Raw genomic sequence first — 23842 nt, 5'->3', positions numbered from 1 at the left:
GTAAGGTCTACTACACCTGTTGTATTCAGCATTTCACTGTGAGGTCTACTACACCTGTTGTATACAGCATTTCACTGTAAGTTCTACTACACCTGTTGTATTCAGCATTTCACTGTAAGGTCTACTACACCTGTTGTATTCAGCATTTCACTGTAAGGTCTACTACACCTGTTGTATTCAGCATTTCACTGTAAGGTCTACCTGTTGTATTCAGCATTTCACTGTAAGGTCTACCTACACCTGTTGTATTCGGCGCATGTGACTAATAAAATTTGATTTGATGATCAATGGAAACAGGATGCACCTGAACTCAATTTCGAGTCTCATAGCAAAGGGTCTGAATACTTATGTAAATAAGGCATTTCTATAAAATAAAATAAATTACATTTCAAGAAAAAAAAATCAAAAAACCTGTTTTCGCTTTGTCATTATGTGTTATTGTGTGTAGATGAAGGGAAAAAATATTTAACACAATGTGGAAAAAGGGAAGGGGTCTGACTACTCTCCGAATGCACTGGAGCATTTGAGAACGTCATGCCTACCGAATGCACTGAGGTAAACTGAATATTTTTTATCATTTAAGACAATAATAAAGTGAAGTGTCAACCTGGGGTTTAATCATTAGTACAGATAGTTGCACTTGCAACTAAACCGAGAGTTTCTATTGGAAACATTCAGGTAGGTCTCTCCCCGTTTCTTTCCGTTTAAGAAACGTTTTACAACGGAATCTGCGTAATGAATATGCCCCAGGCGTAAACGCAGCAGCTCCATTTGCATCTATATTTTCGCAACTCGTGATCAATGGCTAAATTGTAACTGAAAACCTTTCCAAAATATATACCAACTGTTACTTTGTAATCTTTGCCCAGTCTGTCCATAAATGAACTTGTATCATGGCACGAAGTCTTCTCACGTGATAGCTTAATTGTTCATCAACGTGTGACTTGCATGCACTCTGATTTGCTGACTGGCAACTTGACTTCCTCTTAGTGAAACATCAACAAATGTTAACTAGGTTCCTCCTTCCTACTCACAGCTGCATCATGCGACTGCAGCCCACACAGATCACTTTATATAGACTATTCAGACAGGTTTTTCTGTAGAATCGTCCTGGCCACTGCAGATATGAGGTCTGGAGGATTCGTTTCGGTATCCAGACCGGTCATAACGTTCATCGTTCTCATCTTATCGCTCTATTGTTTTCATGTGTTTGCGCTCAAGTCGCAACTTTTGACGAGGCATGGCGGGGTTACAGATCTCAATGCTCAGGACACCGTCATCAACTATGAAACATGCTATTTTGACCAGAAGGTACGTTTCTTTTCGCTATAATATAATATCATAAAGTTATTGACGGCTGTCATGATGTCTGTCAACAATCACTGTCTATACAAGGAACGAGACTAATCAGCTTTGTAGATTATCAAGACATTCAAGCTATAGTCTAAACAAACACACACTGCATGTTTAGTTTATCTGACAGATATGTTAAGAGCTTTAAAACTTTTAACAAGTTTGTGCTAATGTTGCAATAGTAATGTTATAACGGTTGAGTTGATGCATTTATTTACCTGTGCAACAATTTGTTCACAGTTATGTATGTTTTTTTGCAATGATTATTCCAATTTAAACTGTCGTTCATTATTTTACAACTTAATGTTAGATGGCGTCTCACCCTGAAAACAGTCTATGGTGCCAGGAGAAACTGTAGTGCATGGTTCCGTTTTTTTCAAACAGCCATGACAAACTTCAGCTAACTTTTGCCACCACTAACTTCAAATCTATGGAAGTGATGGGGGAAATTTCAGCATGAAATATAATCAAATTTCATGACAAACATGATTTTGACAATATTAAAAAAGATAATACCTAAATCACTTGAAATCAAATCACTTGTCACATGCTTCGGAAACAACAGGTATAGACTAACGCCCCATGTCCACCAAATGTATCAAACTGCGTTCCGGCGGTAGTAACACTCTACGTTGGCGGTGCGTTCTGTGTACCTCCTCATGCGTTCGATATTTTCAACACGTTGCTTTACGGTGGTACAAACGGGAACAACAAATCAAATCAAATGTTATTGGTCACATACACATATTTAGCAGATGTTATTGGTCACATATTTATCAGATGTTATTGGTCACATACACATATTTAACAGATGTGATTGGTCCATACACATATTTAACAGATGTGATTGGTCCATACACATATTTAACAGATGTGATTGGTCCATACACATATTTAACAGATGTTATTGGTCACATACACATATTTAGCAGATGTTATTGCGGGTCAAGCGAAATGCTTGTGTTCCTAGGTCCAACGGTGCATTAATATCTTAACAATTCACAACAATACACACAAATCTAAAGTAAAATAATGGAGTTAAGAAATATACATATATATTAGGAGCAGCAATGTCGGAGTGACATTGACTAAAATACAGTAGAATAGAATACAGTACATACATATGAAATGAGTTAAGCAATATGTAAACGTGATTAAAGTGACCAGTGATTCCATGTCTATGTATATAGGGCAGCAGCCTCTAAGGTGCAGGGTTGAGTAACCAGTGATTCCATGTCTATGTATATAGGGCAGCAGCCTCTAAGGTGCAGGGTTGAGTAACCAGTGATTCCATGTCTATGTATATAGGGCAGCAGCCTCTAAGGTGCAGGGTTGAGTAACAGGGTGGTAGCCATCTAGTAACACTGCAGTGGTGGATTTAGGCATAGGTGACATGGGCATCTTGTCGGGGGCGGCACGGGGGGGGGGGGGGGAATGGTGACATTTGCGCAATCGGTTTTCTATCGCTCATTTGCGCGTCACGTGACATCTTGAGCCAGATCCAACATGTGAGCAAGCTGATGCCGTCTCCCAGGATGTTAAGTGGATGTTGCAGTCAGTCTTCTCAGAAAGACAAGAGAGAGGTCTCTACAGGGCAACGGGCTTTATGACTGTTCAAACGTCAGCCAAGGATATTTGCGAGGGTTTGAATGTCGAGGCTCGTTCCACAACAAAAAAGGCTTGAGGTCCACAAAGCGAACACTTTTCATATGAATCATTTGATGAGCCTTTGAGTGATGCCCTGAAGAAGCTGGAGGTGGAAATGTGTCAATGTCGTTGTTGATGCTGCAACCTCAGCCCTTCAGGAAAGATTTTCCATATTGGAAACTGTGGGAGAGAAGTTTGGAGTGCTGTCAACCTTCCAAAGTCTCTCAAACGAGGAGCAATGTGAGGCCCTTAGTATGATACTGCACTATAAAGAACACTCAGACTTGGATGGCAGAGAGCTGGCACAGGAACTGAAGAACTTGCCGGAAGAACACCGGAAGACCATGACCCTGCTTGAGCTGCTGATATTTATACATGAAAGAGAGATCTCAGAAATGTATCCACATTTTGTGGATTGCTCTCAGAATTTCCTCTCAGAATAACTCTTCCAGTGACCGTAGCTGAAGCAGAGAGAAGCTTTTCAAAAGCTGAAGCTCATCAAATCCTACCTGAGCTCCACTGTGTCACAGGAACGCCTTAGTGGCCTTGCTGTCATCAGTATTAACCATGTAACTGCTGGGCAGATTTCTTGTGACGATGTAATTGATGACTTTGCATCAAGGACAGGTCAGGGTTCAGATGGAAGTTGTGCAATTTAGTTTGTGTGTTTCTTCTTTTGAAGTGCAACAGTGTAATAATCAGGCTCTCTTCTGTATAAGTGTGTTATTCTATTTGTGTGATATAGGATTTATGCAATTTAGTTGTATTTATGTTTTAAAGGGGGAGGAGCCATACAAGCTAGAACCGCCACTGTGTGACAGTGACTGACTAGCTTTGATGCACCTGTACTGACCTCGCCTTCTGGATGATAGCGGGGGTGAACAGGCAGTGGCTCGGGTGGTTGATGTCCTTGATGATCTTTTTGGCCTTCCTGTGACATCGGGTGGTGTAGGTGTCCTATCCTACACACACACACACACACACACACACACACACAAACACACAGTCCAACGAGCTATCTTTTGAAAAGCGAAGCAAATGTGGGTTAGACTTACTTATGGGTCCTTCAATGTAGAGAGAAAATAAAGAGAAATAATAAAAAATAATAACACGAGGAGCAGGTAGCGGTTACGAGAATTTGACTGGTAACCGAAAGGTCACTGGTTCGAATCCCAGAGCTGACTAGGTGAAAAATGTGTAGTTGTGCCCTTGAGCAAGGCACTTAAATCCTCTAAGTCGTTCTGGATAAGAGAGCATCTGCTGACTAAAATGTAAAATAAAAATCACAATGAGTACCGATAACTTGGCTATATACATGGGGTACCAGTACTAAGTAGATGTGCAGGGGTACGAGGTAATAACTTGGCTATATACATGGGGTACCAGTACTGAGTCGATGTGCAGGGGTACGAGGTAATAACTTGGCTATATACAGGTAATAAGATGTGCAGGGGCTATATACATGGGGTACCAGTACTGAGTCGATGTGCAGGGGTACGAGGTAATAACTTGGCTATATACATGGGGTACCAGTACTAAGTAGATGTGCAGGGGTACGAGGTAATAACTTGGCTATATACATGGGGTACCAGTACTAAGTAGATGTGCAGGGGTACGAGGTAATAACTTGGCTATATACATGGGGTACCAGTACTGAGTCGATGTGTCGATGTGCAGGGGTACGAGGTAATAACTTGGCTATATACATGGGGTACCAGTACTGAGTCGATGTGCAGGGGTACGAGGTAATAACTTGGCTATATACATGGGGTACCAGTACTGAGTCGATGTGCAGGGGTACGAGGTAATAACTTGGCTATATACATGGGGTACCAGTACTGAGTCGATGTGCAGAGGTACGAGGTAATTGAGGTAGATGGATATGTTCATACATTTTGTTACGTTACAGCCTTATTCTAAATAGGATTAATTTGTTGTTTTTACTCATCAATCTACACACAATACCCCATAATGACGAAGCAAAAACAGGTTTTTAGAAATTTTAGCAAATTTATAAAACCTTTAAAACTGAAATATCACAAGTATTCAGACCCTTTACTCAGTACTTTGTTGAAGCACCTTTGGCAGCGATTACAGCCTCAAGTCTTCTTGGGTATGACGCTAAATCAAATCAAATCAAATGTATTTATATAGCCCTTCGTACATCAGCTGATATCTCAAAGTGCTGTACAGAAACCCAGCCTAAAACCCCAAACAGCAAGCAATGCAGGTGTAGAAGCACGGTGGCTAGGAAAAACTCCCTAGAAAGGCCAAAACCTAGGAAGAAACCTAGAGAGGAACCAGGCTATGTGGGGTGGCCAGTCCTCTTCTGGCTGTGCCGGGTGGCGATTATAACAGAACATGGCCAAAATGTTCAAATGTTCATAAATGACCAGCATGGTCGAATAATAATAAGGCAGAACAGTTGAAACTGGAGCAGCAGCACGGTCAGATGGACTGGGGACAGCAAGGAGTCATCATGTCAGGTAGTCCTGGGGCATGGTCCTAGGGCTCAGGTCAGTTGAAACTGGAGCAGCAGCATGGCCAGGTGGACTGGGGACAGCAAGGAGTCATCATGTCAGGTAGTCCTGGGGCATGGTCCTAGGGCTCAGGTCCTCCGAGAGAGAGAAAGAAAGAGAGAAGGAGAGAATTAGAGAACGCACACTTAGAGTCACACAGGACACCGAATAGGACAGGAGAAGTACTCCAGATATAACAAACTGACCCTAGCCCCCCGACACATAAACTACTGCAGCATAAATACTGGAGGCTGAGATGAGAACCTTTCCAACATATACCAACTGTTACTTTGTAATCTTTGCCCAGTCTGTCCATAGATTAACTAGCATCATGGCACGAAGTCTTCTCACATGATAGCTTCATTTTATTTAATTTAAAAAAAATATTTTATATATATATATATATATATATATATAAAAAAGTTGTTATGTTTATTACCAATGTAGAAAAGTCTGTATACATAAATAGACACTGATAACATCTGCTACGGGGTAGAACAAATGACAGACTATAGAAAGACCTTAAAAGGAACACACATATTGATTTTTTTTCACAGCTTTGTGATTAGAAGAATGTAGAATAGTCTTAAGGTCTTTAATGTCCTGCTCCAAGTCCTTGTAGAAAAGACGGAAGAGTGTTTTTTTTTAATTCGTGAATTTACATTTATTGTTCCATTAGCACAATTAGATTTATGAGCTAAAATAGTTTTTCTTTATCTTTATTATGGTTAAGGAAACCGAGCAACATATTCTCCCATAAAAAACTAAAGTCATCAAGAATATTAACAATTATAAAACTGTGAATATCTTTCCATAATTGTTTTACATAGAGACAATGTAGACAATGCCAAAATAAATAAACTGTTTCTGGCTGCTCAACACAAAAAGTACAATCAATGTTAATGTCTTTTTTGAGTTACTTCAGGTAATGATTCGACAGGGTCATACACATGGATCATTCTGAAAGAGACCTCTTTGACCTTGTTAACAAGCAAATATTTATGTGGTAATAATCAGACTTTTTTCCAACAGATATTAGTGACCAATGTATTCCAGTAAGTTGTGACATAAGGAATGGATACAATCTCCCTTTGAAATAAAGCAGGTATAGATCTGCTGTTCTGAGGGAGCAAGGAGAGAAACAGTTTCCCTATTGGAGAGTTAACTGGATTAAGGAGGGTAAGGTGAGGTCTGGTTACACCTCAAAAATAACATGAGAGTTCCAGATGGAACAGCATCAGAGACTATGGAGAACTCTCTAGGAGGGTAGGTCAACAAGGTGAGGTCTGGTTACACCTCTAAATAACATGAGAGTTCCAGATGGAACAGCATCAGAGACTATGGAGAACTCTCTAGGAGGGTAGGTCAACAAGGTGAGGTCTGGTTACACCTCTAAATAACATGAGAGTTCCAGATGGAACAGCATCAGAGACTATGGAGAACTCTCTAGGAGGGTAGGTCAACAAGGTGAGGTCTGGTTACACCTCTAAATAACATGAGTTCCAGATGGAACAGCATCAGAGACTATGGAGAACTCTCTAGGAGGTGCCAACTCAGAGAGAGGTCTGGTTACACCTCTAAATAACATGAGAGTTCCAGATGGAACAGCTCTAGGAGGAGGGTAGGTCAACAAGGTGAGGTCTGGTTACTATGGAGAACTCTCTAAATAACATGAGTTCAGATGGAATAGCATCAGAGACTATGGAGAACTCTCTAGGAGGGTCAACAAGGTCACACCTCTAAATAACATGAGTTCCAGATGGGTCTGGGCTAGGTCACCTCTAAATAACAGGAGTTCCAGATGGAATAGCATCAGAGACTATGGAGAACTCTCTAGGAGGGTAGGTCAACAAGGTGAGGTCTGGTTACACCTCTAAATAACATGAGAGTTCCAGATGGAACAGCATCAGAGACTATGGAGAACTCTCTAGGAGGGCAGGTCAACAAGGTGAGGTCTGGCTACACCTCTAAATAACATGACTTCCAGATGGAACAGCATCAAAAACTATGGAGAACTCTCTAGGAGAGTAGGTCAACAAGGTGAGATCTGGTTACACCTCTAAATAACATGAGAGTTCCAGATGGATTAGCATCAAAAACTATGGCCAACTCTCTAGGTGTTACAGGGATATTGTAACAAGTTAAAAATTCCTCATTATTGAGTAACAATCCTTCTACATTAAACAGTTGACTCACCAGCAGGATATGATTATTGAACCAGTTCGTAAAAATTAAAGTGGGGAAAAAACATGTTTATATAACAACGACCACGCTATGAATTACTTGCCTATGAAAAGCAGATCATTTTGCAGGAATCTTATCAATGTTACATGATAGCTTCATTGTTCATCAATTTGCGACATGCACGACATCACAGAGTTTCTAAACCCAGAAGCGTAACATCGCGAGATTTATGAGAACGCTTGTGAAACCTGCTGGTGTTTGGGGTTTGAGAAGTCAATGAGAGAAGTGAAACAATTCGTCCTTAGTTGTGCCTTTAGATTAGGAGAAAATTAACTATTTACATTCGAGACAATTTCTTAAATCGTTGAACATGTTATTACTCCAACCTTGTGAAAGTGATACACTGACACGTTTTCATTTTCGTTAAAAAAACAAATTTATATCGAAGGAGTGCCTTTGATTTTTGACGGCTCGCACATGCGCAGTTCATCGGGATACGAACGTCAGACGCGATGACGTCCTTTTACACATGAGCGTCGCCTAAAAGCCTTATAAGGGATTTCTATTGGAGAAACCGTTTTAGCCTCTCTTCATACTGTACTGTCTTTGCACTTTTGATTTGCTGACTGGCAACTTGACTTCCTCTTAGTGAAACATCAACAAATGTTAACTAGGTTCCTCCTTCCTACTCACAGCTGCATCATGCGACTGCAGCCCACACAGATCACTTTATATAGACTATTCAGACAGGTTTTTCTGTAGAATCGTCCTGGCCACTGTAGATATGAGGTCTGGAGGATTCGTTTCGGTATCCAGACCGGTCATAACGTTCATCGTTCTCATCTTATCGCTCTATTGTTTTCATGTGTTTGCGCTCAAGTCGCAACTTTTGACGAGGCATGGCGGGGTTACAGATCTCAATGCTCAGGACACCGTCATCAACTATGAAACATACTATTTTGACCAGAAGGTACGTTTCTTTTCGCTATAATATAATATCATAAAGTTATTGACGGCTGTCATGATGTCTGTCAACAATCACTGTCTAGACAAGGAACGAGACTAATCAGCTTTGTAGATTATCAAGACATTCAAGCTATAGTCTAAACAAACACACACTGCATGTTTAGTTTATCTGACAGATATGTTAAGAGCTTTAAAACTTTTAACAAGTTTGTGCTAATGTTGCAATAGTAATGTTATAACGGTTGAGTTGATGCATTTATTTACCTGTGCAACAATTTGTTCAGTTATGTAGCTATGTTTTTTGTAATGATTATTTAGCCCAATTTAAAATGTCTAGATTTTATAGTTATTTTTAGAGAATATATTATCTCATTCCACTATGGCCTTTGTCCACCAAGACATTTAAATTTAAATAGCATTGTTTATATTGATGCTTGTTGCCTAATTTACTATTGACCGTAGATTTTATTTGTTTGTGGTGAACTGAAAACTGCTTCGCTGGCTTTCTTGTGAGGATTTCCTTAATTCTCTGTGTACTTTAAATCACTTCTAAACTGTTTGGGTATTGTGTCTGCAGACAATCAGCGTATCCGCTCTGCTTCCTGGTAGGACGGGAAAGCCATCAATACACTGGGCTGTTTTCCTGCCAACACAACTCAAACCCTGCTGGCAACCTGCCCAGAGGAACTGCAGTGTACTGCCATAAAAGTGAATTTAAAGTAGACTACTATAGACTAAAGAACATCAAAGATCCTGGAGGTTACAGCTTTCCCCAAAAATTGCATGTGCTAAAGGTATAGGTAGCCTAGCTAGTGGTTAGATAGAGCGTTGGACTAGTGACCGGAAGGTTGCGAGGTCGAATCCCTATAGCTGACAAGGTACAAATCTGTCATTCTGCCCCTGAACAAGGCAGTTAACCCACTGTTCCTAGGCCGTCATTGTAAATAATAATTTGTTCTTAACTGACTTGCCTAGTTAAATAAAGATATAAAAATGATTTGAACTCTACATATCCACGTTGTTAGGTTGTCCATTATAGCTGTGGCTAGATAGCATTTTCAACTGTTTTGTTGATCGTTGTGATTTCATGCGAGTTGAAATGCTTTCTTGTAACTCGTGATCTCAGAATTGCAACAAACATGTCATGATGCATTACAAATCAAATCAAGCTTTATTTATACAGCACATTTCAGACACGGAATCAAATCGAGCTTTATTTATACAGCACATTTCAGACACGGAATCAAATCAAACTTTATTTATACAGCACATTTCAGACACGGATTCAAATCAAGCTTTATTTATACAGCACATTTCAGACACGGAATCAAATCAAACTTTATTTATACAGCACATTTCAGACACGGAATCAAATCAAACTTTATTTTATTTATACATTCAAATCAAGCTTTATTTATACAGCACATTTCAGACATGGAATCAAATCAAGCTTTATTTATACAGCACATTTCAGACATGGAATCAAATCAAGCTTTATTTATACAGCACATTTCAGACATGGATTCAAATCAAACTTTATTTATACAGCACATTTCAGACATGGAATCAAATCAAGCTTTATTTATACAGCACATTTCAGACATGGATTCAAATCAAACTTTATTTATACAGCACATTTCAGACATGGAATCAAATCAAGCTTTATTTATACAGCACATTTCAGACACGGAATGAAACGGAATGTGCTTCACAGGAAAACATGAATAAAAAAACAATTAAAATAAAAACGGAAATATTTACTACACAACAAACATAAGATAAAAAACAATAACAATAAAATCTGAAAAACTAAAAAGATCCCCAAGGAAAAGCAAAGTTAAAAATGTGTGTTTTAAATATGTCCACAGTTCCTGCGCCCCCCCCAGGTTCTCTGGCAGGCTGTTCCAGAGACTGGGGGCATAGTAACTAGAGGCTGGGGGCATAGTAACTAGAGGCTGGGGGCATAGTAACTAGAGGCTGGGGGCATAGTAACTAGAGGCTGGGGGCATAGTAACTAGAGGCTGGGGGCATGGTAACTAGAGGCTGGGGGCATGGTAACTAGAGGCTGGGGGCATAGTAACTAGAGGCCGGGGCCATAGTAACTAGGGGCCGGGGCCATAGTAACTAGAGGCCGGAGCCATGGTAACTAGAGGCCGGAGCCATGGTAACTAGAGGCCGGGGCCATGGTAACTAGAGGCCGGGGCCATGGTAACTAGAGGCCGGGGCCATGGTAACTAGAGGCCGGGGGTAATAGTGACTAGAGGCCGGGGGTAATAGTGACTAGAGGCCGGGGTAATAGTGACTAGAGGCTGGGGTAATAGTGACTAGAGGCTGGGGTAATAGTGACTAGAGGCTGGGGTAATAGTAACTAGAGGCTGGGGTAATAGTGACTAGAGGCTGGGGTAATAGTAACTAAAGGCTGGGGATGCAAACTTGACAATATCACAACGACTTACAGGCAGTGCTTTAGGAACAATGACAAAACATTTATACAAAAGGAGGATGGGATGGCTGGCTGGTCTGAAGGGAATCAAGTGATCTAGCAGTTATCCAGGAAATCACTTTGGCTTCTCTCTTCTCCTGGGACAAAGAATGGAGTCTACGTTAACTACTGTCCTTTACCATGAGTACAGCAGTAGAGGCTGTCCTTTACCATGAGTACAGCAGTAGAGGCTGTCCTTTACCATGAGTACAGCAGTAGAGGCTGTCCTTTACCATGAGTACAGCAGTAGAGGCTGTCCTTTACCATGAGTACAGCAGTAGAGGCTGTCCTTTACCATGAGTACAGCAGTAGAGGCTGTCCTTTACCATGAGTACAGCAGTAGAGGCTGTCCTTTACCATGAGTACAGCAGTAGAGGCTGTCCTTTACCATGAGTACAGCAGTAGAGGCTGTCCTTTACCATGAGTACAGCAGTAGAGGCTGTCCTTTACCATGAGTACAGCAGTAGAGGCTGTCCTTTACCATGAGTACAGCAGTAGAGGCTGTCCTTTACCATGAGTACAGCAGTAGAGGCTGTCCTTTACCATGAGTACAGCAGTAGAGGCTGTCCTTTACCATGAGTACAGCAGTAGAGGCTGTCCTTTACCATGAGTACAGCAGTAGAGGCTGTCCTTTACCATGAGTACAGCAGTAGAGGCTGTCCTTTACCATGAGTACAGCAGTAGAGGCTGTCCTTTACCATGAGTACAGCAGTAGAGGCTGTCCTTTACCATGAGTACAGCAGTAGAGGCTGTCCTTCACCATGAGTACAGCAGTAGAGGCTGTCCTTTACCATGAGTACAGCAGTAGAGGCTGTCCTTCACCATGAGTACAGCAGTAGAGGCTGTCCTTTACCATGAGTACAGCAGTAGAGGCTGTCCTTTACCATGAGTACAGCAGTAGAGGCTGTCCTTTACCATGAGTACAGCAGTAGAGGCTGTCCTTTACCATGAGTACAGCAGTAGAGGCTGTCCTTTAGGGGAGTACAGCTCAGGCTGTCCTTTACCATGAGTACAGCAGTAGAGGCTGTCCTTTACCATGAGTACAGCTGTAGAGGCTGCTCAGGGAGTTCACGATAACTACTGTCCTTTACCATGACTACAGCAGTAGAGGCTGTCCTTCACCATGAGTACAGCAGTAGAGTCTGTCCTTCACCACGAGTACAGCAGTAGAGGCTGTCCTTCACCATGAGTACAGCAGTAGAGGCTGTCCTTTACCATGAGTACAGCAGTAGAGGCTGTCCTTTACCATGAGTACAGCAGTAGAGGCTGTCCTTTACCATGAGTACAGCAGTAGAGGCTGTCCTTTACCATGAGTACAGCAGTAGAGGCTGCTCAGGGGAGGATAACTACTGTCCTTTACCATGAGTACAGCAGTAGAGGCTGTCCTTTACCATGAGTACAGCTGTAGAGGCTGCTCAGGGGAGTGACGGCTCACGATAACTACTGTCCTTTACCATGAGTACAGCAGTAGAGGCTGTCCTTTACCATGAGTACAGCAGTAGAGGCTGTCCTTTACCATGAGTACAGCAGTAGAGGCTGTCCTTTACCATGAGTACAGCAGTAGAGGCTGCTCAGGGGAGTGACGGCTCACGATAACTACTGTCCTTTACCATGAGTACAGCAGTAGAGGCTGTCCTTTACCATGAGTACAGCTGTAGAGGCTGCTCAGGGGAGTGACGGCTCACGATAACTACTGTCCTTTACCATGAGTACAGCAGTAGAGGCTGTCCTTCACCATGAGTACAGCAGTAGAGTCTGTCCTTCACCATGAGTACAGCAGTAGAGGCTGTCCTTCACCATGAGTACAGCAGTAGAGGCTGTCCTTTACCATGAGTACAGCAGTAGAGGCTGTCCTTTACCATGAGTACAGCAGTAGAGGCTGTCCTTTACCATGAGTACAGCAGTAGAGGCTGCTCAGGGGAGTGACGGCTCACGATAACTACTGTCCTTTACCATGAGTACAGCAGTAGAGGCTGTCCTTTACCATGAGTACAGCTGTAGAGGCTGCTCAGGGGAGTGACGGCTCACGATAACTACTGTCCTTTACCATGAGTACAGCAGTAGAGGCTGTCCTTTACCATGAGTACATCAGTAGAGGCTGTCCTTTACCATGAGTACAGCTGTAGAGCCTGCTCAGGGGAGTGATGGCTCACGATAACTACTGTCCTTTACCATGAGTACAGCAGTAGAGGCTGTCCTTCACCATGAGTACAGCAGTAGAGGCTGTCCTTCACCATGAGTACAGCAGTAGAGGCTGTCCTTTACCATGAGTACAGCAGTAGAGGCTGTCCTTTACCATGAGTACAGCTGTAGAGGCTGTCCTTTACCATGAGTACAGCAGTAGAGGCTGTCCTTCACCACGAGTACAGCAGTAGAGGCTGTCCTTTACCATGAGTACAGCAGTAGAGGCTGTCCTTTACCATGACTACAGCAGTAGAGGCTGTCCTTTACCATGAGTACAGCAGTAGAGGCTGTCCTTTACCATGAGTACAGCAGTAGAGGCTGTCCTTTACCATGAGTACAGCAGTAGAGGCTGCTCAGGGGAGTGACGTCTCACGATAACTACTGTCCTTTACCATGAGTACAGCAGTAGAGGCTGTCCTTTACCATGAGTACAGCAGTAGAGGCTGTCCTTTACCATGAGTACAGCAGTAGAGGCTGTCCTTTACCATGAGTACAGCAGTAGAGGCTGTCCTTTACCATGAGTACAGCAGTAGAGGCTGTCCTTTACCATGAGTACAGCAGTAGAGGCTGTCCTTTACCATGAGTACAGCAGTAGAGGCTGCTCAGGGGAGTGACGGCTCACGATAACTACTGTCCTTTACCAGGAGTACAGCAGTAGAGGCTGTCCTTTACCATGAGTACAGCAGTAGAGGCTGTCCTTTACCATGAGTACAGCAGTAGAGGCTGTCCTTTACCATGAGTACAGCAGTAGAGGCTGCTCAGGGGAGTGACGTCTCACGATAACTACTGTCCTTTACCATGAGTACAGCAGTAGAGGCTGTCCTTTACCATGAGTACAGCAGTAGAGGCTGTCCTTTACCATGAGTACAGCAGTAGAGGCTGTCCTTTACCATGAGTACAGCAGTAGAGGCTGTCCTTTACCATGAGTACAGCAGTAGAGGCTGTCCTTTACCATGAGTACAGCAGTAGAGGCTGTCCTTTACCACGAGTACAGCAGTAGAGGCTGTCCTTTACCATGAGTACAGCAGTAGAGGCTGTCCTTTACCATGAGTACAGCAGTAGAGGCTGTCCTTTACCATGAGTACAGCAGTAGAGGCTGTCCTTTACCATGAGTACAGCAGTAGAGGCTGTCCTTTACCATGAGTACAGCAGTAGAGGCTGTCCTTTACCATGAGTACAGCAGTAGAGGCTGTCCTTTACCATGAGTACAGCAGTAGAGGCTGTCCTTTACCATGAGTACAGCAGTAGAGGCTGTCCTTTACCATGAGTACAGCAGTAGAGGCTGTCCTTTACCATGAGTACAGCAGTAGAGGCTGTCCTTTACCATGAGTACAGCAGTAGAGGCTGTCCTTTACCACGAGTACAGCAGTAGAGGCTGTCCTTTACCACGAGTACAGCAGTAGAGGCTGTCCTTTACCACGAGTACAGCAGTAGAGGCTGTCCTTCACCATGAGTACAGCTGTAGAGGCTGCTCAGGGGAGTGATGGCTCACGATAACTACTGTCCTTTACCATGAGTACAGCAGTAGAGGCTGTCCTTTACCATGAGTACAGCAGTAGAGGCTGTCCTTTACCATGAGTACAGCAGTAGAGGCTGTTTTTTACCATGAGTACAGCAGTAGAGACTGTTCTTTACCATGAGTACAGCAGTAGAGGCTGTCCTTTACCATGAGTACAGCAGTAGAGGCTGTCCTTTACCATGAGTACAGCAGTAGAGGCTGTCCTTTACCATGAGTACAGCAGTAGAGGCTGTCCTTTACCATGAGTACAGCAGTAGAGGCTGTCCTTCACCATGAGTACAGCAGTAGAGGCTGTCCTTCACCATGAGTACAGCAGTAGAGGCTGTCCTTTACCATGAGTACAGCAGTAGAGGCTGTCCTTTACCATGAGTACAGCAGTAGAGGCTGTCCTTTACCATGAGTACAGCAGTAGAGGCTGTCCTTCACCACGAGTACAGCAGTAGAGGCTGCTCAGGGGAGTGATGGCTCACGATAACTACTGTCCTTTACCATGAGTACAGCAGTAGAGGCTGTCCTTTACCATGAGTACAGCAGTAGAGGCTGTCCTTTACCATGAGTACAGCAGTAGAGGATGTCCTTTACCATGAGTACAGCAGTAGAGGCTGTCCTTTACCATGAGTACAGCAGTAGAGGCTGTCCTTTACCATGAGTACAGCAGTAGAGGCTGTCCTTTACCATGAGTACAGCAGTAGAGGCTGTCCTTTACCATGAGTACAGCAGTAGAGGCTGTCCTTTACCATGAGTACAGCAGTAGAGGCTGTCCATTACCATGAGTACAGCAGTAGAGGCTGTCCTTTACCATGAGTACAGCAGTAGAGGCTGTCCTTTACCATGAGTACAGCAGTAGAGGCTGCTCAGGGGAGTGACGGCTCACGATAACTACTGTCCTTTACCATGAGTACAGCAGTAGAGGCTGTCCTTTACCATGAGTACAGCAGTAGAGGCTGTCCTTTACCATGAGTACAGCAGTAGAGGCTGTTCTTTACCATGAGTACAGCAGTAGAGGCTGTCCTTTACCACGAGTACCACGAGGCTGTACAGCAGTAGAGGCTGTCCTTTACCATGAGTACAGCAGTAGAGGCTGTCCTTACCATGAGTACAGCAGTAGAGGCTGTCCTTTACCATGAGTACAGCAGTAGAGGCTGTCCTTTACCATGAGTACAGCAGTAGAGGCTGTCCTTTACCATGAGTACAGCAGTAGAGGCTGTCCTTTACCATGAGTACAGCAGTAGAGGCTGTCCTTTACCATGAGTACAGCAGTAGAGGCTGTCCTTTACCATGAGTACAGCAGTAGAGGCTGTCCTTTACCATGAGTACAGCAGTAGAGGCTGTCCTTTACCATGAGTACAGCAGTAGAGGCTGTCCTTCACCATGAGTACAGCAGTAGAGGCTGTCCTTTACCATGAGTACAGCAGTAGAGGCTGTCCTTTACCATGAGTACAGCAGTAGAGGCTGTCCTTTAACATGAGTACAGCAGTAGAGGCTGTCCTTTAACATGAGTACAGCAGTAGAGGCTGTCCTTCACCACGAGTACAGCAGTAGAGGCTGCTCAGGGGAGTGATGGCTCACGATAACTACTGTCCTTTACCATGAGTACAGCAGTAGAGGCTGTCCTTTACCATGAGTACAGCAGTAGAGGCTGTCCTTTACCATGAGTAGGTACAGCAGTAGAGGCTGTCCTTTACCATGAGTACAGCAGTAGAGGCTGTCCTTCACCACGAGTACAGCAGTAGAGGCTGTCCACCAGAGTACAGCAGTAGAGGCTGTCCTTTACCATGAGTACAGCAGTAGAGGCTGTCCTTTACCATGAGTACAGCAGTAGAGGCTGTCCTTTACCATGAGTACAGCAGTAGAGGCTGTCCTTTACCACGAGTACAGCAGTAGAGGCTGTCCTTTACCACGAGTACAGCAGTAGAGGCTGTCCTTCACCATGAGTACAGCTGTAGAGGCTGCTCAGGGGAGTGATGGCTCACGATAACTACTGTCCTTTACCATGAGTACAGCAGTAGAGGCTGTCCTTTACCATGAGTCCAGCAGTAGAGGCTGTCCTTTACCATGAGTACAGCAGTAGAGGCTGTTCTTTACCATGAGTACAGCAGTAGAGACTGTTCTTTACCATGAGTACAGCAGTAGAGGCTGTCCTTTACCATGAGTACAGCAGTAGAGGCTGTCCTTTACCATGAGTACAGCAGTAGAGGCTGTCCTTTACCATGAGTACAGCAGTAGAGGCTGTCCTTTACCATGAGTACAGCAGTAGAGGCTGTCCTTCACCATGAGTACAGCAGTAGAGGCTGTCCTTCACCATGAGTACAGCAGTAGAGGCTGTCCTTTACCATGAGTACAGCAGTAGAGGCTGTCCTTTACCATGAGTACAGCAGTAGAGGCTGTCCTTTACCATGAGTACAGCAGTAGAGGCTGTCCTACCAGTACAGGTAGAGGCTGCTCAGGGGAGTGACGGCTCACGATAACTACTGTCCTTTACCATGAGTACAGCAGTAGAGGCTGTCCTTTACCATGAGTACAGCAGTAGAGGCTGTCCTTTACCATGAGTACAGCAGTAGAGGCTGTTCTTTACCATGAGTACAGCAGTAGAGGCTGTCCTTTACCACGAGTACAGCAGTAGAGGCTGTCCTTTACCATGAGTACAGCAGTAGAGGCTGTCCTTTACCATGAGTACAGCAGTAGAGGCTGTCCTTTACCATGAGTACAGCACTGTCCTTTACCATGACAGCAGTAGAGGCTGTCCTTTACCATGAGTACAGCAGTAGAGGCTGTCCTTTACCATGAGTACAGCAGTAGAGGCTGTCCTTTACCATGAGTACAGCAGTAGAGGCTGTCCTTTACCATGAGTACAGCAGTAGAGGCTGTCCTTTACCATGAGTACAGCAGTAGAGGCTGTCCTTTACCATGAGTACAGCAGTAGAGGCTGTCCTTTACCATGAGTACAGCAGTAGAGGCTGTCCTTTACCATGAGTACAGCAGTAGAGGCTGTCCTTCACCATGAGTACAGCAGTAGAGGCTGTCCTTTACCATGAGTACAGCAGTAGAGGCTGTCCTTTACCATGAGTACAGCAGTAGAGGCTGTCCTTTAACATGAGTACAGCAGTAGAGGCTGTCCTTTAACATGAGTACAGCAGTAGAGGCTGTCCTTCACCACGAGTACAGCAGTAGAGGCTGCTCAGGGGAGTGATGGCTCACGATAACTACTGTCCTTTACCATGAGTACAGCAGTAAAGGCTGTCCTTTACCATGAGTCCAGCAGTAGAGGCTGTCCTTTACCATGAGTACAGCAGTAGAGGCTGTCCTTTACCATGAGTACAGCAGTAGAGGCTGTCCTTTACCATGAGTACAGCAGTAGAGGCTGTCCTTTACCATGAGTACAGCAGTAGAGGCTGCTCAGGGGAGATAACGATACTGTCCTTTACCATGAGTACAGCAGTAGAGGCTGTCCTTTACCATGAGTACAGCAGTAGAGGCTGTCCTTTACCATGAGTACAGCAGTAGAGGCTGTCCTTTACCATGAGTACAGCAGTAGAGGCTGTCCTTTACCATGAGTACAGCAGTAGAGGCTGTCCTTTACCATGAGTACAGCAGTAGAGGCTGTCCTTTACCATGAGTACAGCAGTAGAGGCTGTCCTTTACCACGAGTACAGCAGTAGAGGCTGTCCTTTACCACGAGTACAGCAGTAGAGGCTGTCCTTTACCACGAGTACAGCAGTAGAGGCTGTCCTTCACCATGAGTACAGCTGTAGAGGCTGCTCAGGGGACGATAACTACTGTCCTTTACCATGAGTACACTAGGCTGTCCTTTACCATGAGTACAGCAGTAGAGGCTGTCCTTTACCATGAGTACAGCAGTAGAGGCTGTTCTTTACCATGAGTACAGCAGTAGAGACTGTTCTTTACCATGAGTACAGCAGTAGAGGCTGTCCTTTACCATGAGTACAGCAGTAGAGGCTGTCCTTTACCATGAGTACAGCAGTAGAGGCTGTCCTTTACCATGAGTACAGCAGTAGAGGCTGTCCTTTACCATGGCTGTAGAGGCTGTCCTTTACCATGAGTACAGCAGTAGAGGCTGTCCTTTACCATGAGCAGCAGTAGAGGCTGTCCTTCACCATGAGTACAGCAGTAGAGGCTGTCCTTTACCATGAGTACAGCAGTAGAGGCTGTCCTTTACCATGAGTACAGCAGTAGAGGCTGTCCTTTACCATGAGTACAGCAGTAGAGGCTGTCCTTCTGCAGTACAGCAGTAGAGGCTGCTCAGGGGAGTGATGGCTCAGATAACTACTGTCCTTTACCATGAGTACAGCAGTAGAGGCTGTCCTTTACCATGAGTACAGCAGCAGTAGAGGCTGTCCTTTACCATGAGTACAGCAGTAGAGGATGTCCTTTACCATGAGTACAGCAGTAGAGGCTGTCCTTTACCATGAGTACAGCAGTAGAGGCTGTCCTTTACCATGAGTACAGCAGTAGAGGCTGTCCTTTACCATGAGTACAGCAGTAGAGGCTGTCCTTTACCATGAGTACAGCAGTAGAGGCTGTCCTTTACCATGAGTACAGCAGTAGAGGCTGTCCTTTACCATGAGTACAGCAGTAGAGGCTGTCCTTTACCATGAGTACAGCAGTAGAGGCTGTCCTTTACCATGAGTACAGCAGTAGAGGCTGTCCTTTACCATGAGTACAGCAGTAGAGGCTGTCCTTTACCATGAGTACAGCAGTAGAGGCTGTCCTTTCAAGGGGAGTGACGGCTCACGATAAGGCTGTCCTTTACCATGAGTACAGCAGTAGAGGCTGTCCTTTACCATGAGTACAGCAGTAGAGGCTGTCCTTTACCATGAGTACAGCAGTAGAGGCTGTTCTTTACCACGAGTACAGCAGTAGAGGCTGTCCTTTACCACGAGTACAGCAGTAGAGGCTGTCCTTTACCATGAGTACAGCAGTAGAGGCTGTCCTTTACCATGAGTACAGCAGTAGAGGCTGTCCTTTACCATGAGCAGCAGTAGAGACTGTCCTTTACCATGAGTACAGCAGTAGAGGCTGTCCTTTACCATGAGTACAGCAGTAGAGGCTGTCCTTTACCATGAGTACAGCAGTAGAGGCTGTCCTTTACCATGAGTACAGCAGTAGAGGCTGTCCTTTACCATGAGTACAGCAGTAGAGGCTGTCCTTTACCATGAGTACAGCAGTAGAGGCTGTCCTTTTTACAGCATGAGTACAGCAGTAGAGGCTGTCCTTTTGAGTACAGCAGTAGAGGCTGTCCTTCACCATGAGTACAGCAGTAGAGGCTGTCCTTTACCATGAGTACAGCAGTAGAGGCTGTCCTTTACCATGAGTACAGCAGTAGAGGCTGTCCTTTACCATGAGTACAGCAGTAGAGGCTGTCCTTTAACATGAGTACAGCAGTAGAGGCTGTCCTTCACCACGAGTACAGCAGTAGAGGCTGCAGGGGAGTGATGGCTCACGATAACTACTGTCCTTTACCATGAGTACAGCAGTAGAGGCTGTCCTTTACCATGAGTACAGCAGTAGAGGCTGTCCTTTACAGCATGCTGTCCTTTACCAGCAGTAGAGGCTGTCCTTTACCATGAGTACAGCAGTAGAGGCTGTCATTTACCATGAGTACAGCAGTAGAGGCTGTCCTTCACCATGAGTACAGCAGTAGAGGCTGTCCTTTACCATGAGTACAGCAGTAGAGGCTGTCCTTCACCATGAGTCCTTTAACAGCAGTAGAGGCTGTCCTTTACCATGAGTACAGCAGTAGAGGCTGTCCTTTACCATGAGTACAGCAGTAGAGGCTGTCCTTTACCATGAGTACAGCAGTAGAGGCTGTCCTTTACCATGAGTACAGCAGTAGAGGCTTCACCATGAGTACAGCAGTAGAGGCTGTCCTTTACCATGAGTACAGCAGTAGAGGCTGTCCTTTACCATGAGTACAGCAGTAGAGGCTGTCCTTTACCATGAGTACAGCAGTAGAGGCTGTCCTTTACCATGAGTACAGCAGTAGAGGCTGTCCTTTACCATGAGTACAGCAGTAGAGGCTGTCCTTTACCATGAGTACAGCAGTAGAGGCTGTCCTTTACCATGAGTACAGCAGTAGAGGCTGTCCTTTACCATGAGTACAGCAGTAGAGGCTGCAGTACAGCAGTAGAGGCTGTCCTTTACCACGAGTACAGCAGTAGAGGCTGTCCTTTACCATAGAGTACAGCAGTAGAGGCTGTCCTTTACCATGAGTACAGCAGGCTGCTCAGGGAGTGAGGCTGTCCTTTACCATGAGTACAGCAGTAGAGGCTGTCCTTTACCATGAGTACAGCAGTAGAGAGCTGTCCTTTACCTACAGCAGTAGAGGCTGTCCTTTTACCATGAGTACAGCAGTAGAGGCTGTCCTTTACCATGAGTACAGCAGTAGAGGCTGTCCTTTACCATGAGTACAGCAGTAGAGGCTGTCCTTTACCATGAGTACAGCAGTAGAGGCTGTCCTTTACCATGAGTACAGCAGTAGAGGCTGTCCTTTACCATGAGCAGCAGTAGAGGCTGTCCTTTACCAGGGAGTGATGGCTCATAACTACTGTCCTTTACCATGAGTACAGCAGTAGAGGCTGTCCTTTACCATGAGTACAGCAGTAGAGGCTGTCCTTTACCATGAGTACAGCAGTAGAGGCTGTCCTTTACCATGAGTACAGCAGTAGAGGCTGTTCTTTACCATGAGTACAGCAGTAGAGGCTGTCCTTTACCATGAGTACAGCAGTAGAGGCTGTCCTTTACCATGAGTACAGCAGTAGAGGCTGTCCTTTACCATGAGTACAGCAGTAGAGGCTGTCCTTTACCATGAGTACAGCAGTAGAGGCTGTCCTTTACCATGAGTACAGCAGTAGAGGCTGTCCTTCACCATGAGTACAGCAGTAGAGGCTGTCCTTCACCATGAGTACAGCAGTAGAGGCTGTCCTTTACCATGAGTACAGCAGTAGAGGCTGTCCTTTACCATGAGTACAGCAGTAGAGGCTGTCCTTTACCATGAGTACAGCAGTAGAGGCTGTCCTTCACCATGAGTACAGCAGTAGAGGCTGCTCAGGGGAGTGACGGCTCACGATAACTACTGTCCTTTACCATGAGTACAGCAGTAGAGGCTGTCCTTTACCATGAGTACAGCAGTAGAGGCTGTTCTTTACCACGAGTACAGCAGTAGAGGCTGTCCTTTACCACGAGTACAGCAGTAGAGGCTGTCCTTTACCATGAGTACAGCAGTAGAGGCTGTCCTTTACCATGAGTACAGCAGTAGAGGCTGTCCTTTACCATGAGTACAGCAGTAGAGACTGTCCTTTACCATGAGTACAGCAGTAGAGGCTGTCCTTTACCATGAGTACAGCAGTAGAGGCTGTCCTTTACCATGAGTACAGCAGTAGAGGCTGTCCTTTACCATGAGTACAGCAGTAGAGGCTGTCCTTACCATGAGTACAGCAGTAGAGGCTGTCCTTTACCATGAGTACAGCAGTAGAGGCTGTCCTTTACCATGAGTACAGCAGTAGAGGCTGTCCTTTACCATGAGTACAGCAGTAGAGGCTGTACCATGAGTACAGCAGTAGACCATGAGTACAGCAGTAGAGGCTGTCCTTTACCATGAGTACAGCAGTAGAGGCTGTCCTTTACCATGAGTACAGCAGTAGAGGCTGTCCTTTACCATGAGTACAGCAGTAGAGGCTGTCCTTTACCACGAGTACAGCAGTAGAGGCTGTTCTTTACAGCATAGAGGCTGTACAGCAGTAGAGAGGCTGTCCTTCACCATGAGTACAGCTGTAGAGGCTGCTCAGGGGAGTGATGAGTAGCAGATAAGACTGTCCTTTACCATGAGTACACAGTAGAGGCTGTCCTTTACCATGAGTACAGCAGTAGAGGCTGTACCATTTACCATGAGTACAGCAGTAGAGGCTTTACCATGAGTACAGCAGTAGAGGCTGTCCTTTACCATGAGTACAGCAGTAGAGGCTGTCCTTTACCATGAGTACAGCAGTAGAGGCTGTCCTTTACCATGAGTACAGCAGTAGAGGCTGTCCTTTACCATGAGTACAGCAGTAGAGGCTGTCCTTTACCATGAGTACAGCAGTAGAGGCTGTCCTTCACCATGAGTACAGCAGTAGAGGCTGTCCTTCACCATGAGTACAGCAGTAGAGGCTGTCTCACCATGAGTCAGCTTTACCATGAGTACAGCAGTAGAGGCTGTCCTTTACCATGAGTACAGCAGTAGAGGCTGTCCTTTACCATGAGTACAGCAGTAGAGGCTGTCCTTTCACCATGAGTACAGCAGTAGAGGCTGTCCTCACCATGAGTACAGATGGCTACTGTCCTTTACCATGAGATACAGCAGTAGAGGCTGTCCTTTTACCAGTAGAGGCTGTCCTTTACCATGAGTACAGCAGTAGAGGCTGTCCTTTACCATGAGTACAGCAGTAGAGGCTGTCCTTTACCATGAGTACAGCAGTAGAGGCTGTCCTTTACCATGAGTACAGCAGTAGAGGCTGTCCTTTACCATGAGTACAGCAGTAGAGGCTGTCCTTTACCATGAGTACAGCAGTAGAGGCTGTCCTTTACCATGAGTACAGCAGTAGAGGCTGTCCTTTACCATGAGTACAGCAGTAGAGGCTGTCCTTTACCATGAGTACAGCAGTAGAGGCTGTCCATTTACCATGAGTACAGCAGAGGCTGTCCTTTACCATGAGTACAGCAGTAGAGGCTGTCCTTTACCATGCAGTAGGCTGTCCTTTAGCAGTAGAGGCTGTCAGGGGAGGACGGTTTTACCACGAGTACAGCAGTAGAGGCTGTCCTTTACCATGAGTACAGCAGTAGAGGCTGTCCTTTACCATGAGTACAGCAGTAGAGGCTGTCCTTTACCATGAGTACAGCAGTAGAGGCTGTCCTTTACCATGAGTACAGCAGTAGAGGCTGTCCTTACCATGAGTACAGCAGTAGAGGCTGTCCTTTACCATGAGTACAGCA

At 45.0% G+C, this 23842-nt stretch overlaps 1 protein-coding gene across 6 annotated transcripts in view; it reads left to right on the top strand.

Moving 5' to 3' along the window:
- The first annotated feature begins 993 nt into the window (after nucleotides 1–993).
- The window catches only part of prcp (prolylcarboxypeptidase (angiotensinase C)), a 74032-nt gene continuing 51183 nt past the window's right edge, over nucleotides 994–23842 (top strand). Inside the window, exon 1 of one of the 6 annotated variants that reach the window (XM_065024155.1) lies at nucleotides 994–1311. In XM_065024155.1, coding sequence (XP_064880227.1) covers nucleotides 1126–1311 — 186 coding nt within the window. In that variant the 5' untranslated portion in view covers nucleotides 994–1125. Of the gene's footprint in view, nucleotides 1312–7885; nucleotides 8674–23842 lie in introns of those variants that run through there. The other 5 variants (XM_065024159.1, XM_065024154.1, XM_065024156.1 and 2 more) reach the window with 5 other exon arrangements.

This window comes from Oncorhynchus nerka, linkage group LG11 (assembly GCF_034236695.1).
Source record: "Oncorhynchus nerka isolate Pitt River linkage group LG11, Oner_Uvic_2.0, whole genome shotgun sequence".
In the NCBI taxonomy this organism is placed as follows: domain Eukaryota; kingdom Metazoa; phylum Chordata; class Actinopteri; order Salmoniformes; family Salmonidae; genus Oncorhynchus; species Oncorhynchus nerka.
Note: the sequence above shows the minus strand (reverse complement) of the source record. Positions and strands in the feature narration are given on the sequence as shown.